The 21,127-nt window shown below is 38.3% G+C and overlaps 2 protein-coding genes across 3 annotated transcripts; both read right to left on the reverse strand.

Annotated features, from left to right (window-relative positions):
- Positions 1-7,448: 7,448 nt before the first annotated feature.
- LOC133461119 (zinc finger protein 433-like) lies at positions 7,449-14,753 on the reverse strand. The gene is made up of 7 exons (XM_061741898.1): positions 14,479-14,753; positions 11,234-11,344; positions 10,778-10,930; positions 10,256-10,381; positions 10,089-10,121; positions 9,182-9,322; positions 7,449-9,082 (listed from the first exon to the last, which is right to left on the reverse strand). Exons 1-7 carry the CDS (start codon positions 14,666-14,668, stop codon positions 8,388-8,390), a joined length of 1,449 nt encoding a protein of 482 aa, XP_061597882.1. The 5' UTR covers positions 14,669-14,753; the 3' UTR covers positions 7,449-8,387.
- A 2,741-nt stretch (positions 14,754-17,494) lies between these two features.
- Positions 17,495-20,669, reverse strand: LOC133461120 (progranulin-like). Of its 2 annotated transcripts, none has more exons than XM_061741899.1 (6): positions 20,523-20,669; positions 20,014-20,163; positions 19,597-19,917; positions 19,303-19,476; positions 18,152-18,319; positions 17,495-17,867 (listed from the first exon to the last, which is right to left on the reverse strand). In XM_061741899.1, exons 2-6 carry the CDS (start codon positions 20,161-20,163, stop codon positions 17,784-17,786), a joined length of 897 nt encoding a protein of 298 aa, XP_061597883.1. In that variant the 5' UTR covers positions 20,523-20,669; the 3' UTR covers positions 17,495-17,783. The 2 variants fall into 2 exon arrangements, with proteins under 2 accessions (XP_061597883.1, XP_061597884.1); XM_061741900.1 differs by having other exon boundaries at positions 20,416-20,568.
- Positions 20,670-21,127: the final 458 nt, after the last annotated feature.

Consider the following 21,127-nt stretch of genomic DNA (forward strand, 5'->3'; position numbering starts at 1 on the left):
CAAGAAAAACTACACAGAAAGGTGAATACAACCAGACAATGTAAAAACCACACCGCCGTAAATACAACTTCAATCAAAGCCCTTTCAACTTCATGAGAAACGTGACGTGACAGGGTGCATGTACCAGTTTGTGTGTGCTGGCATGCACTGACCCCTGCTGACCCCGAGAGGATCCAGTTGTATGTTCGTGCGAGTGTAACCTAATCCCACAAAAGATGCACGTCAGCTGTTGTGTAAGCATAAACACATTCTCTCACGGAAAAAAGAAATTATAATATTGACACAATGTGATTTCAAGGCTTTTAGAGGGCTAAAACGGATGATATGTATATAGGTTTACTGTTGCACTGCAAAAGTACACCGATGTCCATGCTTGACTGCATCAAAGCAGATTCACAAACATGCAAACTGTTTAATAGAAGGCACTGCACTACTGTATAGTTTGATTTTATCTACAATTTATATTTGAAATATCTGGTAATGGCTGATGGCTGTGTCCTAGATGCAACCTGGCACTTTAAACTTCGCTGCAGCCTCTATAACTACCTTCATAAATGCACTGCAGCCCTAAAGTTTTCCAGATATGTTTTGAAAGAGCCATATATGGGCCGTTTAGTTGGTTAAGCAAGCGGCTCATATACTGAGGCTACAGCCCTCCTGCAGTGGTCGCAGGTTTGAATCCCGGCCTGCGGACCTTTGTTGCATGTCATCCCCATTCTCTCTCTCTACCCCCTTCCTGTCTGCAACTTGAATAAAAGGGCCACTAGAGCCACAAAAAAAATCTTTAAAAAGAAAGAGCAACATATAAAAATGCAAATTTATGCAAAATCCCACTTTAAATTGCTTTAGGAAATTACCCAGCCAGCTACATAGTAAAAAGTCCAGAAGATCTGCAACTATGGCAAAATGTGAATACTACAGCAACTACCAGGAGCATTTACAATGAGTAAGTGTGTGAACTGTTAAAAGTTGCTGCTTCATAGTTTGTTTTTTATTGTCATCCGTTTTCCTTCCCACTCACTGAATGATATTCTGGATATATCCAAAGCAAATGTCAACAAAAAGTAAAAGCATATACCTAAATACTAAAGTAATCATACTGTACATATTCTTTTATGAACAAACAGGGTGTTAGTGCTCAGAGACGGTTGCTGATTCAGAGATCACAAGCATATCAAAGAAATTCCAGACAAGAAAAAACATGAACAAGTTAGTATTCTTTAAAAACTGTGATAATAATGTGTGCTTCTTAAATTACCATTGTCATTATCCTCTCAGTCTGAACTACATTGCATTTCTTTGAAAATTCTTGTTCCTGAGCAACAGGAACGCCCCCTAGAGGCCAAACAAAACGTTTGGCCAAAAGTGACTGGTTCTTGTCTCCATTCTGGCCTTGCTGAGAGCAACTATTTTTGTCCCTTTGTCCATGTCTCTCTAAGCCAGTAACACAAAGAACAATGGAGAATAGAGAGTGGGACCTAATCACAAACACTCTTCCATTTGTTGAGTGCCTGTCGGCGGCCAAGAAGTCTGGTCAGTTCAGGACAGGCCACAGAGCGTCACAATTACACATTTTTAGTGGAAACTATGTAGATAAAAAAAGATTTGTCTAGTTACAACCACTTAAGCTAATTCTTAAACAGAACACTAGGAATTCTACACCTTTGATGTTCATGTTTCCATTAAATCATCATCATCAAACTGTAATGAATTATTAATAAGTCGCATACCTGCAACACATAACTAACTGTGTGAAGCAGTCAGTTACAAGTAGTTAAAGGTAGTTTTGAAGTAAAAGCTTTGTCTAATGAAATGCCTCATTTCAGACCAGAGTGGAAACAGCATGTAATATTTTGTCGGATGTGACACAAAGGCACATAACAATTTTCTTTGGTTTAATGATTTGGGAAAGACAAAAATATCTTCTTTTTTTTTTTTTAATGATGTTTGATTATGTTATTTGATAATGTTCATACAAAATACCACTTTCTGTTGAAATATCAGTGAGCTGATTTGATTTTTTTTATTATTTTAATCATTCCACAAATCGCAGAATTAAACAAGACTGGCCCAAAATATTTTCAAACAATAAGTCAACATTTGTAATTTGAATGAAAGTAAATACTTTGGGAAAAGCCAAAGAAAACACATTTAGAAGACAATGTCTTCAAATATTGCTTTACAGATCTGAAATTCGAATTTCGCTTTTCTTACTTTAAAACTTAGAAAGTATTTTTGCATTACAAATTTTTATTAAATCCTTTAACCATGCAAATAATGCAGTATATAACTACATGTCATGTGCAAAAAGGCCCCAAGAAAGGGGACGCTAGTTGCTCGAGCTGCTTTTCTAGACGGCACGTTTCTGCTCTTTTTACAGATGTTCAATAGTATTTAGATCAGGACTATTCTGAAGTATACTTCTATATTTCGTCCTTAGTCAGTCATTCTTGGGTGTTTTCAGTTGTCTTTTTTGGATCATTATCCAGTTGGAGAACCCCTGACCTGTGAGAAAGAACAAACTTTCTGACACTGGGCAGCACATTTTGTGCCAATATGCCTTGATAGTCTCGAGACTTCATTGTACGCTGCACAGATTCCAGACAACCTGTACTAGATTGCTCTGGACTCTGTCATGTTCTGGAGCTGTTGCATGTTTCACAGTAGCTACAATCTTTGAATGCTTAATTTTTGCATCTGTGAACATAAAGCTGATGTGACTTGACAAAAAGCTCCAGCTTTGTCTCATCTGTTTCTCAAACAGTCTCCTAGAAGCATTGTAGTTTATGTATTTTGACAAATTCAAGGCTGGCTCTTTTTTTCCCCCTTTTATGATTTGCTCTCAACAGTGGATTCCACCTTGGTCCTCTTCCATTATGTCTACTTTGGCTCAATCCTCTGGAGTGAATCGACCCTGATGTGCCTTAACCTTGAGTTGTCCAGGTCTTTTTGGAACCATTGATTTTATACGACTCCATGCAGCCATGTACAGGGAGATTGGCTACAGTTTCATGGACCCTGAAATTCTGAACGAAATTTACAACTGTAGTCACAGAAACAATAATTAATTTCCCTTTGGGGATTAATAATGCAGTCTGAATTTGAATGAAGCTGTTTGGTGGTGGTCTCTACCTTCAACATGCTTGTCTACAAGTTTGTTTCTGATCTCCGCAGATAACCCTCCCCTCTCCTCATTCCATCTTCAGTGTGATGACCATGATACCAAACAGCAGAACAAGGATTTTTCACTCCTTAAATAGCCAGATTGACTTAATATTGAAGACATCTGTGATGCTAATTACAGGACATACTTTTGTTTAACATGTGACTATGATCAAAATATTTTCAATCTCTTCCTGGGGTAGGGCTGCCAACCGTCTCTTGAAAAACGGAATCGTCCCGTATTTATAAACTAAAGTACCTGTCCTGTATTGAGCTGAAAAGGGACGCACTTTGTCCCGTATTACTGAGAGAGTCAAAAAATACTCATAAAATGCCAAATGGCATTGAGCTGTTGAGTTCATGAGTTATTTTTTTTCTGTTTTACTACAACTGTAGCCTACAGTCATGGCATTTGGGGCACAAATATATTTATTTAAGTTTTCTACAGACTTTCTGTTTGCACTTTTGTTATTGCACTAAAAATATGCACTATTACAGAATGGATGTTCTGCTGTCTTTCTATTGTTTTATATAATTTTAAGTTATGCAGGACAGGTTTCTGTTTAAGAAAGATACTTATTTTATTCAGTTCATTTTTTTTTTTTATTAAAGTGATTTGCTGGATAATAATTTGTTTTCCATGTGTTCATGGCATTCAAAAATATGCATCTACCTAATTCAGGTTCAAGTCAAATAGTTAAAAAAATCGTTTCACTCACAAAAAAAGGGTCTAAAAAAATTCACCACGTGAGGAAAGGTGAAGCCAATCCGGTTGGCCGGTGTTCTGCCAATCCTTGCTACCTGCCGAGAAATGCTACTTTGTGGTTCTGCGCATGCGCACAGTCGATTTTCAAAGTTTGATTGCCATGTCCATCATTTCTTGCACAATGTAAAATTGATAATATGGGATGTTGAGTATTTGATCCTTCAAAATACACTACCCATGGCATGAAATGCATTACACTTTGTGAACATTATACGATAAAGAGAGGAAAAAAAAACAATTCTATCGCTTTATTTGATATTCATTCAGTCATTGGCCTTTATTTTTGCCAGGCAGGTCATTAAGAACACATTCTTATTTACAATGACGGCCTGGCAAACAACAAGGACCATTTGGGGGTAAAGGAAGTGGGCTATGGAGTAAAACACAGTAAAATTGTAGCTCTGCAAAGATAGAAAACCATTAGGTAGCATTTTTTGGCAAAGCAGCAGAAATTGGCAGAACACCGGCCCTGCAGATGAGGTGCCCCTTATTTATTTTTCAGGGAGATGGTAACCCTATCATGGGGGTACCAACCAGAGGTGTCAAAAGTATTCACATTCATTACTCAGGTAGAAGTATAGATACTAGAGTTTAAAAATACTCCTGTAGAAGTTGAAGTATCAACTCAAGTTTTTTACTCAAGTATAAAAGTACTGGTTTCAAAACTACTTAAAGTATAAAAGTAAAAGTAATGTAAGGGGGAAAAAAGCAATTAAGGACAAAAGCCATTGAAAATAACATGTGTTTCAGAGAGCAGAAGATATGATGACTAGTTGCCTATAAGTATTGTAATGGTGCAAAAAGTCAAACTTCAGAGGCATGTTATCATTTATCCTAACCTTTATTGGAATGTACATCCAAGTTTAGTTGCAGGAATCTGAGGGAACGGATGTAAGAACAAAACTGGACAAGAACATCTGAAACAACCACAACCAAATTCACTCTATCCGGATGGAGCAATTAAACTGGATAGTTTTTTTTTAAAGGCCGAAATGAAATAGAGTAACGAGGCTGTTTTTAAAATGTAAGGAGTAAAAGTAAAAAGTCGTCTGAAAAATAATTACTCCACACCTCTGGTACCAACTAATTTGTTATGGCCAGTTTATTCATTTATTATTGAATGATTGTGTTGAAGCAAAGCGCTTTTTTGAAGGCATTCTGAGTAAATCCCTTCACTCAGCACCAAAATCCATAACAAAAATCCTTTAGTCTTACACAATGGATGTGTCCCGTCCACAAAGGAGCTGCTGATGCTGTCTAAAGGCTTGATTTATGGTTCTGCGTTACACCAACGCAGGCCTACGCCGTAAGGTACGCGTAGGCTCTGTGTCGATGTAACGCAGAACCATAAATCAGCCTTACCGTGTGAACACAGCTGCGAGCGGAGAGCAGGACCAGCTGCTGCAGCCAGCCTTCCTCCTCATCAGCAGCAACAGGTGACCAGTCCTGTATTTACATTATCAACACGTTCAGGGAGGTGAATCCAAGACAGCTGACCAAAACAGATGCCCACAATCGATGTTTAAAATGTAGATTCAGACTAACTTGATGACAATAATGCAACAATAGAGGGAACAACCATGTGCAGCAGATTAGCCAGACTGATGCTGCGTTCCATTTACCTCGGAAGTCTGAACTCGCAACTGGGAACGACGTCACAGCCGAGTTATCAGCGTTCCAGTTACAAAGTAGGAAAACAAGATTGTAGTTCGCATATACCACATGAAAAATGTAAATTACACTATAGCAGCATATATATGCCGAACAATACTTGTATACGACTGATTTAGTGTGACCAAAACTAGAATGAAGTGCTATGAATTTTTACAGAGCTCTCTTCTACTGTTTACAACCGTGGCAGCCATCTTGGAATGTGAACTCGGGGGTGGTGAAGACTCTCCCACTTTCCCAGTGGGAAGACCCACTTCGAGGGGCGTTCCAGTTAAAAATTCCGACTGGGAACTGGGAAATCCCCACTTCCGAGGACAAATGGAACGCGGCATGATAATAACCATGCAAACCCCCCTCACCAGCCCAGGCGGCCACAAACTAACTATACAAGACCAAAACAACCGCAACAAAACCACAAATGCCCGTCTATAACGCTGGGGCCACTGGGGCTAGCTCGCCTGCTAACAAGCCAGTTAATAATAATAGCCTAGACCCTAGTTTATTTAAATGTTTTCACTCACCAGCCTCCATAAAGCTGCGTCCACTTGTATCGTCAACGATACACCGCACGGTTTTAACGCACAGCACGTGGTTTTAGCAGACTATACTGCGATCACGAGGGCAAACTGTTGCTTATTAAGTTGTGTGGGATTGGGATTTGTAACCTTTTGATCCCACAAACAAACACCTACCTGCTCTTGAATCTTCAGCACGGCCATTACTCCCAGAACCAGCGACTCTCCCGGGAGTTGCTGTGCATTAACTAAGCGAGGGCAGTCTCTCTGGAGCTGTGCGGCTTCCTCTCTTCCTGCAGGAACACCGTGAATGTGTGCACAAGAGAGGACTAAAGCATGATTTATGGTTCCGCGTTAAATCGACGCACATAGCCCACGGCGTAGGGTACGCGGCGACGCACACCGTACGGTGTGCGTCGCCGCGTACCCTACGCCGTAAGCTCTGCGTTGGTGCAACGCGGAACTATAAATCAGCCTTAATAAACTGCAAACGGAGACCAAATAAGTCAAAACAATTGCACTGTCCTCAGTTAACAGCTTCCACCATTTTCAACTGTATTTAACCTCTTTATTCGCGATGTAGCCTCATGTAAGTCTAATTTTACATAACGCTGTGTTTTTCTTTGAGGATTCCATCCAAACGCTGATGCACTTGAAGGCAACACATTGGTCATGAAGGCTTTTGGGAAAAGGGATAATAATGCGGACCGACTTTTTATATCAGATTACACCAATGGCGATGAGCTCTTCGGATACTTTTTTATTCTCCCAGATGTTTTCACAATGATATGGAAAAGTCTGGTTGTAAAGAAGCACATTATCATTTTATCATACAAACCTATGGATTTGTTCAAACACTGGCTCAAATGTCTTCAGATATATATATATATATATATATATATATATATATATATATATATAGTTGAGTTTTATCATCTAATACTTATTTTGAATCTTTTTTATTATTACTTCAACCCCTACATTTGGCACATTCCTACCTATTTAATTGCTTACTTACCTGTTTGAGTCTTCATTTATTAAAATCATTGATGATTGAGGCATTCATATACATATAATTTCTACTTATTTTTATCCGTTTTGATGTGAGGTAGGGAGTTTTTTTTTTCATTAAAGTTAATGTTGCTTCTGTTTTAAACATGTAAAGCACATTGTGTTTCACAAGTTGTATGAAAATCGCTATACAAATAAAGTTTAATTGATGGATCGATACTTACTCCAGTGTACCAAGGCTACGAGTTGCTAGAACGTTAAACATATAACTTCATGAAACAATTACATAAAAAACAGTCTAACTTAAAAGTTTATTGGTCTAAAACTATTGCCGTAAATGGGACTGTTTAACGGAGTTGGAAATAATAAACAACACAGCAGTACACAATGATCCATAAATGTCAACATAGTGTCAAACAAGCATGTCAAAACTTTGTACTAGAATAACACTGGATGTGATATCTTATCACATCAGTAAACTGACTGTATCAGTTTACTAATGTGATAAGATAATCACTGTCTGTGACCATGTGGGTACCTAAACTGCACTTAAATACATTTGGAGTAAAACCTGAACCTGCATTTAAAGATGAACATGACTGTGGAGAAACTATCAAGTCATACTATCCGGAGATGTAACCTTCAGCCTAAAACTAAAGCTTGCATTAAAATGTTTTACCTATAAAATGTGTTTTACATTACACCAAAAATGTTTATTTACTATCATAAATAAAATGAAATGCCTAATGTGAGGGCCGAGGCCTGGTCCCTGTTAGACACATGATCATTTCTGGGGTCCTGGTTGGAGTTAGTTAATGTCTGAACTGAGTTAAGGGTTTGCCATAAACAAGGTTAAAAGGTAGGATTTGCATTTGGCTGCACAGAATGAATGAATGTCAATGCAATGTCCTAATAATACAATCTGTGTGAACTTGTGTGTGCACTTGTTTTTGCTTTATGAAATGCACCTGGTGAATAAACAGTTAACAATAAATAGGATTTTTTCAGTTGGTCTTTTAAACCAGCAGCTTACATGCGCCCAAATGAAGGTATATACTAATAAAACTAGTGTGTAAAGTGAGATGTGTCCTTTATGCAAATTACATTTAACCAAACACAGTAACAGAGACATCTAGTGGTTGCTGTGATAATTTTGGAGGACAGTAAAATGAGACCAAGATAATCTTCCACTTAAACCGCAGACACCAGAAACAGTTGGCTTTAAGAAATAACATGACGTTTTTGCTGTGTAATATGTGAAGTTAAACCGATAACACAGCACTTCCTCCTCTTGGTCGATGAAATTTCTCGTGCCGTCTCAGACGGGAGTCACTAGAAAATTCTTTACCACATATAACACACTTGTTCCTTTTGGTATGGTTCTGTAAGTGTTGAACTAACCGCACTCTGAAACCTAAATGTTTCCCACAAATTCCACAAATACAGATTTTATCCCTTGCATGTGTATGGACATGTGTCCTCAGTGTGTACATGTAATGGAAAGACTTTCCACATGCCTTACAGCAATAAGAGCCTGCTGGACCAGCAGATGTATGTGTTGCTTTCTTTATATTTAAACTTACAGGGGGTAAAGATCTTTTTACACACTTTTTGATCTTTGGACTGGGTTGATTTAAATTTAAGCCAATTATTTGGGTTGTTTTTGACTTGCTGCAGCTTCCCTTCTCTGCAAGAGCCCCATTTCCAGTGGTGTGCTCAGTTTCTCTAGCGAGATCTGATTTAATCCCAGTATTGGGAGTTGAAGAAATGAGATGAGGACGTCCCTCGCGGTTTTCCATGATGCTGATTTCACTTTGCTTTTGAATGCAAGTGCCTGCACAGAACATGTTGTATGCAGAGTCTTGAGCATTATTTGGCTCGAGACTTTGTTCTCCCAGTTGATTATTATTGTTTCGTATTGGTGCTTGCTGGGCTTGCTGCCCTTCTTGACCTCTCACTAGGGAAAAGATGAAAAGAAAAGGAAAAAACACAACCATAAGCTTTACGTGAGCTGTAATTAACACTACACTGAACGTACATGGGTCCACTATGATACCTTGCTTTGCTTCCTCTTTAACTCGAATCAGCAGTGAAGTTTGCTGTTCTTGCCCGTCCAGACGGCTGATCTGCTGACACCACGGTTCAGGAAATAACTGCAGCTCCTCCTCCAAGACAGAGACAATGGGCTGATGGGTCTCTGGAAGGAAAGAATAGATACATGCATTGTAGTCAAGGTCAAGATCAAATCTATTTATAGAGCACATCTAAAAATAAAAAAGGTTTTGGTTATAGGGATTGCCAAGATCCCAGTTTTATGATCATGCAGCTGATTTTGTATTATGAAAAAAGATGACTGAAAAGGCATTTTGTGCAGTCAGAGTTACATCAGGACGTTTTCCCACAAGCATCATTTAGATCGACCTATTGAACTCTATAGTCCCCTGTCAGGTCCAGACTGACACCCTCAGCAACTCGATTAATATTCAAACTTATGGCATAATCATGAAAAATGAGAACTTCAACATTTGTCTATATACATAATTATTCCAACACCCCCCCGCAAAACCTAACTCATTTAGACTAAAAAATTACAGGCTCACCACACCTTCACACCGGTGCCATTGGTGATCAACACAAGATCATTATGTTTGAACAACTCAAACACTCAACAAAGATGCCCACCAACGATTCACTGAGCAATTGCTGGAAGCCGACAAATACTGAAAAAGCCAAATATCAGGAGTCAATAAAGGAAACCCTGTTGGAGACACAGCCAATAGGAAAGGAAGGCATCTGGTGAGGTAATCGTAAGAACGGGAATCGTCATGGGGGGGGGGCATTTGCTCATTTGATAGTAAAGCCTTAAATGTTAAACCACAGTTACACAACAGCACTCAAGTCACCAGACTGAGATTAAAATGAAATAATTTATGAATAGTCAAAAACATATCAGACACACAAACCTGAATCTTGTTTTTTCTGGAGTACAACATATGCTGCCAAATGAAAGAGGAGAAAAAGAAAAGACATATTCATATTATGAGGGAAAACAACAACAGAGTTATAGTGGTGGCATTACAGGAAATGTGAAACTGAATACAACAATTAGGAAACCAAACATAAAACATACCATGTTGTTTTGATAAATGGGTCTCAAAGTTACATTTCCGATAAAGTATCTTTTTGCAGCAAGGGCAGTGCCAGTGGCTTCTCTTTGCAATCTTGTCTTTACACAGACATGGTATGGCAAATTTTCCTGAAGGAAAAGAAGAAAACCCTCTAACTAGAAACAAAAGCCTGAAGTTATTTGAGGATTAAACGTTCGTTCTGCCATAAATCAGCTAACATTCTTGCGAACTGCTTGACAAGAGAACTCCATTGTAATTCAAAATACTTTGAATTTGATTTTGTTTCAGCGTCTTTGTCCAATAAAAAATCATCAGAATTTGTCAGAGTAGTCTTTGGAAAGATTCTAAGGTAGTGTGGCTGAAACTTTTTTTTTTAGATTTTAACAATAACATTTGAACCTTGAAGTTCAAAATAACTTAATATGTTGCTGAATGAGACTCGACAATTTATGATAAAGCAATAAATAATCATTGACTGTGCTATCAAAAGTAACATTATGATTAGGTTAATATGACAAACTTACTAGTGCCATCCTGAATAAAATGAACAGCATAAAAATAATGCCTTTGCATCAAGTGTTTCTCGCTGGCTGGAACTCCTTTGAGACAAAAGGGACAGTTCCCTTTGGCTGTATACTTCAGAAAGTCTTCCCGTGCAACAAAGACATTCTGCAACCCTGGAAAATAAATCAATATCCATGTTAATGACTAGAAGAAAAATGGTGTATTGTTAAAGAAAAAAGTACTAATAGCAAGAGATAGTGTACGAGGGGGAAGAACAGAATAGAGTGAAATGCCAATTTCACTTTCAGAGTGTAACAATAAAAAACAAGAAAGCAACATTTGTGCAATAGGTGTTATATGAATTACTGGGGCAAGAGGTGCAATCAATTTTGATATCATGCTGTGCAAGTTTATTGACAAACTAGACAGACCACATCAACTTAATGTAGACGTACAATATTACATGTAATTCCAACCTGTAAAGGATGTGATTGCAGCTTCCCCAGTCTTGGATTTAAACTTTGAATCTATTGGAAGTGATTCCACAGCACTGGCGGCAGAAACTGGACTTTTGGTAGTAGTATCACCTGAAGAGAAACAAACCCAAAACTGTCTGAATATCTTAAGCATCTGTCATTATTATGGTGTCAGTATCTTTCAGAATGTACACAGAAAAGAGAAGAACATGAATCAGTTATATCAATACCAGTAGTGGTTTTGACTGTGAGGACAAGTGGACAGAGTGATGATGATCAGAAGACATGGGCTTGGTGTTGGCAGGCCAGTTTAGCATCTCTTGTAGCTACCGCCTCTGTTAACACACTAGTAGTATTTGGAGTGATGTGCCAAATCAAAGTGGCATCTTCTAGACTTATGTTTGATTACATGCACAGCTATGTGCAAGGCAAGTGTTATGGCATATGAGTCATGTACTGGTCTGAAGAGGATGTGGAACAGGCCCTCACAGACCAGGACGCATTTATCAATTGTCTATTGCATGGTTTGGTTTTCTTAGGCCTGGAAACATACCCACTAGGTCAGTTTCCTCAGTTTCTTCTCATACTGTTGAAACACAATATGCTAAAAAGTCCTTTTAGATAGATGACATCAACAATTTACTGTCCACAGAGGCTTAAAAAAACAGACATTCTGTTTTAAAGAAGGAAAGTTTGCAGTTATGTATCTGCCATTAAACTCTTACATAGCTCAGAGATAACTAGATAAGATTCTGAGATTAACCATTTTATTGTTCAAACTTAAGGTATAATACATCAAGTGCTATGTTATTGTTCTATACAACCCTGTTTTCATAAGATGTTATTCAATGCTGCCTTGCAAATCCCTGTTTTGAGTCACCAGATGAGTTGATGGAGCTTTAGCGTTATATTGGCAATTAAAATTAGTCTTGAATTATTGGTCCTGAAATTCCCACCAAGGAAACTGCAACATGCTCATTATGCAAGGTTTGCTCTTTCCTGAGGGGGCACAGATGATGCTGAATAAGAGGGTAGCAGGAAGGAAGCAGATAACACTGGTACTGGATCAGTACTCAGTATCGGTCATTACCAAAGATATTGGAACCAGTATTGGAAAGAAAAATTACATAATCTCTAAGCATTAAGTGATTGAACGTGATTGTAATATTCTCTTAGGAAAATTGGTAGCTACGTGGAAGGAAACTGGACCACATTACACCGGTCATGAAATCGCTACACTGGCTTCCAGTGAGTCAAAGGATAGAGTTTAAAATCTTACTGCTGGTCTACAAAGACCTGGATGGTCTTGGACCAAAATACATGCTTGATCTGTTAGTTCCTATGAAGCTCCCAGACCCCTGAGGTTCATCTGGATCTGGTTTGTTGTGGTTCCCAAGAACCAGAACCAAGCAAGGTGAGGCAGCGTTCAGTTATTCTGCTCCTCACCGGTGGAACAAACTTCCTGTAGACCTGAGGTCTGCTCCAACTGTAGATCCTTTAAATCAGGCCTAAAAACATTACTGTTTACTGAAGCGTACTCTTAAATTAAAGGGGACCTATTATGAAAAACACGTTTTTTCTTGCTTTAACATATATAAAGTGGTCTCCCCTCAGCCTGCCAACTCAGAGAAGGAGGAAAGCAACCAAATTCTGCAGTGTCTGTACAGCCGCCCGGATGAGCCGTCCAGTGTGATGTGGCTTCTACGAGCCGTTCAGATTCTGCTCCCTTTCGTTACGTAACCAAAATGCATCGGTTGGCCTCCGATGCGTGAAACCACGCCCTTGCGTCATTCAGGCAGCCAATCAGCACAGAGCCTCATTATCATAGCCCCACCCACTCAGAATCCCTCATAGATAATGAGGTTAGAAAATGGGAAGATAAAGACATGGCTCAGAGGCTGAATTTCTAATTTATTTAGCAAAAACAATCAAAAGCTTGTTTTTAAGACATTCAAGGCCTGTTTAAAATAGGTATTAGATGCCATAATAGGTCCCCTTTAAATACTTACCTGCTGTACTCTACTGCCCTTACTTTTTAACAACCTGTGCTTTTTATTATTTTACCTCTTTTCTTATTCATTTTATTTGTTATTTACTGTTTAATTGTGTCTTGCTGCTTTTAATGTTGATGTAAAGCACTTTGAATTACCTTGTGTTGAATTGTGCTCTATACAAATAAACTTGCCTGGCCTTACATTAAATTAGCATTAGGGAACAGCTACACGTTGCTTCACCTTCTTGTACTATTTGTAATGACTTAATACTTAATAACTGTAGCCAGTACTGGAGTTGAGGGGGGATGAGGGGGGATGGCATCCCCCCCTGAAATAAAAACGGTCAAAATCATCCCCCCTGTAAAACTGCCACCCCCCCCTTTCCATCCCTTATGTCATTTCATCAATGAATGTGGTTTTACTGCTATTTCAACATTTAGAGTCATCACCAGAAAAATAACTTATTTGACAGTTTTCACCTGTTTCAAGTAAATTTTCACTTGAAATAAGTAGGAAAATCTGCCAGTGGAACAAGATTTATCTTCTCATTACAAGCAAAAAAATCTTGTTCCATTGGCAGATTTTTCTACTTATTTCAAGTGAAAATCTACTTGAAACAGGTGAAAATTGTTGTTTTTTCCAGTGATGGGTCTTGTTTTAAGTGTAATGAGATTTTTTTTACTAAAATTAGACATTTTAACTAGAAATAAGACAAATATTCTTGTTAAGATTTTGAGTTTTTGCCGTGATCCATTTTACTTATTATGTGAAGGACAGAGTCGTATTGATAAGTTCAGAAAACTGTTTTTTATTGTTGTGTTTTGATGTACTTGATATAAGCCCAGTGGATATTTAAAGCTTACAGAAGGCTGCATTTAACTGCTGCTATGTCATTCCTGCAGTATTTCTGCAGCTGTTTTGGTCAGAGCTATTATTTGTAATATATTATATTATTTGTAATCAGCACAAATGATCTGTCCCCATATGATAAAATCCACCATCCCCCCTGATTTATTTTACAACTCGAGTACTGACTGTAGCTATGATTTTAGAGGCAACTGCTGAACTGGAGCTGTTGGCATAACTGGTAAAGGCTGATTTATGGTCCGCGTTACTCCAACGCAGAGCCTACGGCGTAGGTTACGCGGCGACGCGCGCCGTACCCATAAATCAGGCTGCAACAAGGGTCGTCCACCATCGATTGTAAACCGTGAAGCTGGTGTGTGTAACTGCGCATGTGCAGCCGCCCACCTGCGGTGCTGGGCAGCTTGGTGTGCAGGATGACGTCCAGGAGAGAGCGGTGCCGCCGGTTCTCCTCCGCCAGACGGGACTGCTGCTGCTCGTAGTCTGTTATCGTCTGTGCAAAAGCACCAAGTATTTCCGTGGCAGCCGCGTTCAGCCGCTCGGAAACGAACGCCTTCAGTTCTTCCATTTGGCTCATTCCCCCTCCCCCCGTTATTGGAGACCAGAAACAGAAACACAACGAGATGTAAATACGGTCAACACAACTTTCTGTCTATCTGGCGCAGTAAACAACCAACGTGACAATCAACGTAACTAACAGAAGCAGCGCCCCCTGCCGTTCCGGAGGGCATTAACCACACTGCTGCTTGTAATATTTCATTTCATTTCATTTATTCCATTCATGGTATATCTTCTTAACAATGTTGTACAAAATTCCAAGAAGTACACATTATCACCATGAAAGAAAAGGAGCAGGAAGAAGAAAACTTATGATACCTGCCCCTCTCTGTTAATACAATTACATTGACTTGCTGAACACCAATCTACAAGAAAACAAACAAAAATACCACTCTTCTATCTATTTTTTTCTCTTTCTCCTTCTTCTTTTTTGTAGGCACTTATCTTTTCTTTTTTAAACATTTTCTTAAGCTGACACAAACTTGTGCAACTTTTCAGTTCCTTGCTTTGTCTATGCCATAATTTTACACCTGTAACAGAAATACACATTTGTTTTATGTTTAGCCTTGCAAAAGTATGTTTGAAATCAAATTTAAGTCTGTTATCCTCATCCTCCAATCTGAACAAATTTTGTAACTGTTCTGGTAATGATCTTTTTTTTTGCTTTAAACATTATTTTTAAAGTTTGAAGTTCAACTATATCCACTATTTTCAATAAACCTGACGAAATAAATAATCTGTTTGATGGTTCTCTGAAGCCGACCCTGTGAATGACTCTCATTGCTCTTTTCTGTAGCATAAACAGAGGAGAGATGTTACTTACATAGGTATTACCCCACACTTCCACACAACAATTTAGATATGGCAAGATAAATGTACAATACAGAGTTCTTAGTGTGTTAGTATTCAAAATAAACTTAACCTTATTCAAAATATATATACTCTTCGCCACCTTGGCTTTTACATATGCTATATGGTTTTTCCATGTCAGCTTGTCGTCTAAAACAGCACCCAAACACCTAAACACAGACACTCTCTCAATGCTCTCTCCTGCAAATGAAAGTGCAATTTCATCCTTTTTTCGATTTGTAAAAACCATAAATTTAGTTTTTTTCAGATTTAACAAAAGCTTATTTTTATCAAACCAACTTTTAAGTTTAACCATTTCATTGGTGATATTTTCAGCGATAACCCCCAAATCATCCCCAGAACAAAAAAAATTTGTATCATCTGCAAATAAAACAAACTGAACTTGGTTGATCAAAACAACCAAGTTCATAAATAAATGAACCTTTTATTGACCAAGTATTATAGGGCTGCCTGGAATTATTTTGTTATTTGATGTTAAAATCATATAATTTGAGTGATTGCTTTTTATATTTATTTCAGAATAACTTTAGTGTTTAATAACTGGTAGTTACTTTTCATTACTATGCGGTAAGACAGTGCCACAACAGTTTAAAAAGGAATTTGAATGATTTTTCATGATTTTAACTAAGTAGATACTGAAACTTAACATAAGGAACATGTAAGACAACACCAATTATAAATATAAACTATAAAAAAAGTGTAAAAAACTGAGCATGAGAAAACAAATGCACTCTGAACATTTCCATACATTTCCAGCTTTTTAATAACTGGTAGTTACTTTTCATTACTATGTGATGAGACAGTGCCACAATAGTTTAATATGGAATAAAAACAGCGAGAGACGGACTTGATTTTTCATGATTTTAACTACTGAAACTTAACGTAAGGAACATGTAAGACAACACCAATTATAAATATAAACTATAACAAATGTGTTAAAAAAAAAAAGACCTGAGTATGATAACCCAAATGCACCCATAACATTTCCATACATTTCCAGCTTTTTAATAACTGGTAGTTACTTTTCATTACTATGTGGCAAGAAAGTACAACAACAGTTTAAAATGGAATAAAAACAACGAGAAACTGACTTGATTTTTCACGATTTTAACTAAGTAGATACTGAAACTTAACACAAGGAACATGTAAGACAACACCAATTGTAAATATAAACTATAACAAATGTGTACAAAAAAAGACCTGAGCATGAGAAAACAAATGAACATTTCCATATTAATTGATTTGTCTGTTTTCATAAGGTCTTACTTTAATGCCAGAGTCCAACCTCTTGGGTATGCATCCCTAATTTGCCACTGCATTATTTGGCTTCATCATTTTTAATGGAAGGTATCTGTATTTTATCTCCCTTTATTCTCAACGGCTTCTTAGCAAATATGTCAGCTTTCTTATTTCTACTGACCTCAATGTAAGCTGGACGCAAGAGAGGCAAATAATCTCTTACGGTTTCCCATGAAATCCAACTTTGTTGGAAATATTTCTATTGTTTGACATTGTTGTGCTGCACATGCCTAAACCTTCTTTATACTGTAAGTGCTGCAGAAGTTAATCCAGTTATGGTGCAGTCAAAGGTCCATCAGGCAACGTGAAGCTGAATTAGAGTTGACAAATATTTTTCATTACTTTTGCTACTAGTAATAATGGATTGATGAATCTAAAGTATATTTTTGGATTCTTTTATTGACTTATGTGATACGAGAATAAAAACATGCACTTATCACTTTATTAGGTCAACTACCTATAATTGGGTACCTATAATTGTAAAATTACTATCGTTATACTGAATAACGTGTCAGGAATGTTTTGTGCAAGGAAAACAACCTGTTTGGTGAGGGGTGGGAAGATTGGAGAAAAAAAGATACTTCAAATGGTATTTCAAGGGATAAAAGCACAGTATTCTGCCAGCAGTCGTGTCTTATGCAGCATATTTGACAAAACTAATAAAGACAATGGAATGACTTGTTCTGACAAAGGTCTTTATTTATTGGTACAGAATACATTGTATATAAAATAAATTCTCAAGATGTTCACAAACTGTGCTGGAGCTTCTGTTCAGCTGCTCTGATTAGAGGAAAATAGTGCATTTTAGGTGCAATCAAGCGCATCATTTTTCCATTAATAATCTTTACGTGAAACAAATGTTATTTGATATCTATTCAGATTGAGTGTTCAATAAGGTAATAAAGCATGACATAATCTGCTCCAAAAAGAATTAAAAAAAAGTGTCCCTGTGGTCCTCAGGTGACCTAGATTTTTCTGCAGGTGGAGCTGGTGGCGTCGCAGGTATATCCGTACTGACAGCAGTGTTTACCATCTGCACAGCAGGTCCCCTGAAATCAGTCACAGTGGTAGAATATTAAGAATATTTTACACGGAACGATCATAAGCACACTCATTCCTAGATTTATGAAGAAGATACAACCATCTTGATGAGTCTTGATTGGGTAGAGCTTTAAACTTTCTGCACTACTGTATCCCAAGGCTTTTTTTTTTAATTTATTTTGGACTAAACTCTTACTTTCAGGTCATTGGATCCTTTAGTATCTGTAACATCAGATGACTAAGCTCCAAATCATAATGTTTTAGAACAACTAGAAGAATGAATATTACAAACCAGTCGGTAGGGGCAGCAGGTCCATTGGTCACTGAGTCCCTTGCAGCAAGTTGTCTTAGCGGGGCAGTAAAAATTGGAATCACAGCGAATGACTCCATGCTCCAGACTGCTGCTGCTGCTGCTGCTGCTGCTGCTGCTGCTGGCTACTACAAGAGCTGTCAGCGGCTTCTGCAAAATGGAAAGACAATAATCTTAATATCTGAGTTCATACTTTGGTAAAATCCTGTTACGAACATCAGTTAACCAAAGTTATGTTTAAAGCCTTTATAGAGATGGGTTTTTTTTTCATTGTTACGTAAAATGTTTCCCTTATTACCTAATTTCCCTTCGGGGACTAATACATTATTTTTGAATTGAATTATTGATATGAATGCACTGATAATAAAGTTATATAAGTTATAATAAAGTAATTTCCTCATGTTAACATCATAGCTCTGCTTTGTCCAATGCTTGTTCCTTATTCCCAATGGAGAAGTTAGGATGTAATCGGTTTTTCACAGGCAGGCTACTTCTGCATTTTTGTGTAGTATCTGTTAAGCAATTAGATGGTATGATGTATCACGTGTTGTTAAATTTGCATAATTTTACTATCAGGTGAGAACAATGTGATTTTTTAAATTTCTTGATACATAAAACCTTAAAATTCAAAGATGATGTTCTCCCTTTTGCACATGAGTGTATGGGTTGTATAACCACTGGGGGCAACAGAAATAAGCAGTGAAAATAATACTAGCTTTGGAAAAGCATCACCTCACGACACACTACGATTTAAGGGATTAACAAAACATGTACTTCTTTGTATAAAAGCATTAAGTTGGAGTCATTTTCAGACCGCCTGATGAATGGAAGTCGCATATCCACTTTTCTTTGGTTTAATTTCTGAAAACTTACTTGTTAAAAACCTCATCTAGTGTTTATCAGTACTTTAAGGTTGGAAGCAGTTCCCTGCTGCGGTTGCAAACATGTTTTATCACACATAAAACATGTGATGTTTAACCAGAGCAGTCAAGCTGCAGGCTGTGTAAGACACACTGAGCTGAGCAGAGATAAGTTATTCTGCATAAGCCCAGAAGCAGAAACAACCACACAAAGACCAAAAAAATCCCTGCATACACCTGTAGAAGGACTAATCGACGTGTGGTATCCGTTACCTCTGTCTCGCTGTGGTCCATATCCGACGTTGGAAGGAAAGAGGCAGGGACTGAAGTCAGGGCCGGTTTAGGGCGGGACAGATACTTCAGGTCGCGCCTCAGACAGTGGGTGTAAGTGAGGTCACAGTCGTAGCCAAGAGGACAACAGTGGTAGCCGTCCAGACAACACTTACCCTGCATGAGAAATCAAAGATGATGACACTCAAGCTGTTGTACTGTTTTGTTGACAGAGAGAGAGGGAGAAAAAAGAGTTCTTATTTGTATTATTGTGCAGGAATATAGACATCTACTCACATAAGTGTAGCCACAACAGAACCAGACACCTGTAGGGTGTCTGCAGCAGGTAGTCCTATCCGGACATACGTAGACGCTGTCACAGCGGACAACTGAACTCTCAACCTGTTCTGGGACGTTGCTGGACTCTTGCAGAGGGGTCACAGCGAGTTCAGGGGTGCTTGGCTCCTGTGCAGGCTCCTGTGCAGGCTCCTGTGCAGGCTCCCTCTTCACCATGGGTATGTTCATCCATGGCTGGTCGGCTTTCTCGCACGTCTGTTTGGCCAGGTTACAGCGACGTCCTTGAGGGCAACAGTGGGCCTTGTCAGCGCAGCACACAGCCTGCAGAGACACAGATACAGACTCAGACTGACTGGAAGTTTGAAGCATTTTAAGCCAAACTAGACAAGCGTGTCGTCATGGATGCATGAGACTTGCCTTTGGATATGGACAGCAGCTATATCCCTGAGGGGTCCAGCAGCAGGTGCTGCTATCGGGGCAGACAGCCCCATCAGGACATTTGATGGAGCAGGACACAGACCCCCACACAAACACTCCTACATACAACCACAGAGTGATCCTCAACATCTGGAAGAGAGAATTTCAATTTGATCATTTTGTAAATGTGTAAAAGTTCAGGTTTTCACAGTTAAAACTCTGTTTTCCCCTTTAATGTGGAGCGCCAAAACTTCTTTTCCTCATTCCTCTGCTGAAGCTTTCACTTTTGTTTCCTGATAATCAAAACAGACTCGTGCAGCAGTCGTGATAAATCAGAGTTGGGGCTGTTTATTTAAGCATTTCTTCCCAGGAAAGAGTCCACACAGATTCACGGTTCCTTACCTTCTGCAGATGAAATGACTCACTGGGCCACTGCGATAAACCCGACCTGTCCTTGCTCTTTGTTTAAAGAGTACAAAAAGATTTCATTGAGATTTGTAGTTCTTTACCTTGCTCAGATGAAATTCAACAGCTTCCTGTTACACACTTCACACTCTCCCTGATAGAAACACTCATGCATCGCTCTTTATAGGGGTTGGACACTCCCACCTAACAAGAGCAGCCAGACGAAATCTCCTCACTTCCTCATAAAATAACCTGTCAGGTCCCATGACCGTAAGAAAACGATATTTTCTTCTTTCGCAATATGAGAAGTTCCTGTCGTTACTTTAGTTCTCAGTGAAGACACATGGATTTTCAAAGGAGAGTTGGGTAATCGTTAAAGAAGGACACAAACAGACACACCCTTCAATCTCTCAACTCAGTTTTACTTGCATCTTGAAAGCATATTATCTACTGTAAATAATTAAATCCTAGTCTACACATTTTTTTTCTGAAATCAGTGAGTTATTTGTCAATTTTCTCACAGCATTTTTAATTCTGAAACTCTGGTTTTATTTTACTATATGAACTGATTTGTTCAATTTTCATGTTTACTTTTAAAGTCCCTCAAGGGAAATGTAACCTTTTGCATTATAGTGTACATTGAGGAAAGTAAAAAAATAATATACACACGTGGACAAATTACACGGCACTCTTCTATTAAAAAAACAAT

This window comes from Cololabis saira, chromosome 15 (assembly GCF_033807715.1).
Source record: "Cololabis saira isolate AMF1-May2022 chromosome 15, fColSai1.1, whole genome shotgun sequence".
In the NCBI taxonomy this organism is placed as follows: domain Eukaryota; kingdom Metazoa; phylum Chordata; class Actinopteri; order Beloniformes; family Belonidae; genus Cololabis; species Cololabis saira.

What these genes read in the sequence shown, in the direction of transcription:
- LOC133461119 (XM_061741898.1), bottom strand. Translation starts at nt 14,668, where the DNA reads ATGAGCCAAATGGAAGAACTGAAGGCGTTCGTTTCCGAGCGGCTGAAC. An exon ending in CAAGCTGCCCAGCACCGCAG is followed by an intron (nt 11,345 to 14,478) that starts GTGGGCGGCTGC and finishes GTTTCTCTTCAG; the next exon opens with GTGATACTACTACCAAAAGT. An exon ending in TTTTATTCAGGATGGCACTA is followed by an intron (nt 10,382 to 10,777) that starts GTAAGTTTGTCA and finishes CTTTTCCTTCAG; the next exon opens with GAAAATTTGCCATACCATGT.
- LOC133461120 (XM_061741899.1), bottom strand. Translation starts at nt 20,163, where the DNA reads ATGTTGAGGATCACTCTGTGGTTGTATGTAGGAGTGTTTGTGTGGGGG. An exon ending in GCTGCTGTCCATATCCAAAG is followed by an intron (nt 19,918 to 20,013) that starts GCAAGTCTCATG and finishes GTGTCTCTGCAG; the next exon opens with GCTGTGTGCTGCGCTGACAA. An exon ending in CCTGCTGCCCCTACCGACTG is followed by an intron (nt 17,868 to 18,151) that starts GTTTGTAATATT and finishes GACTGATTTCAG; the next exon opens with GGGACCTGCTGTGCAGATGG.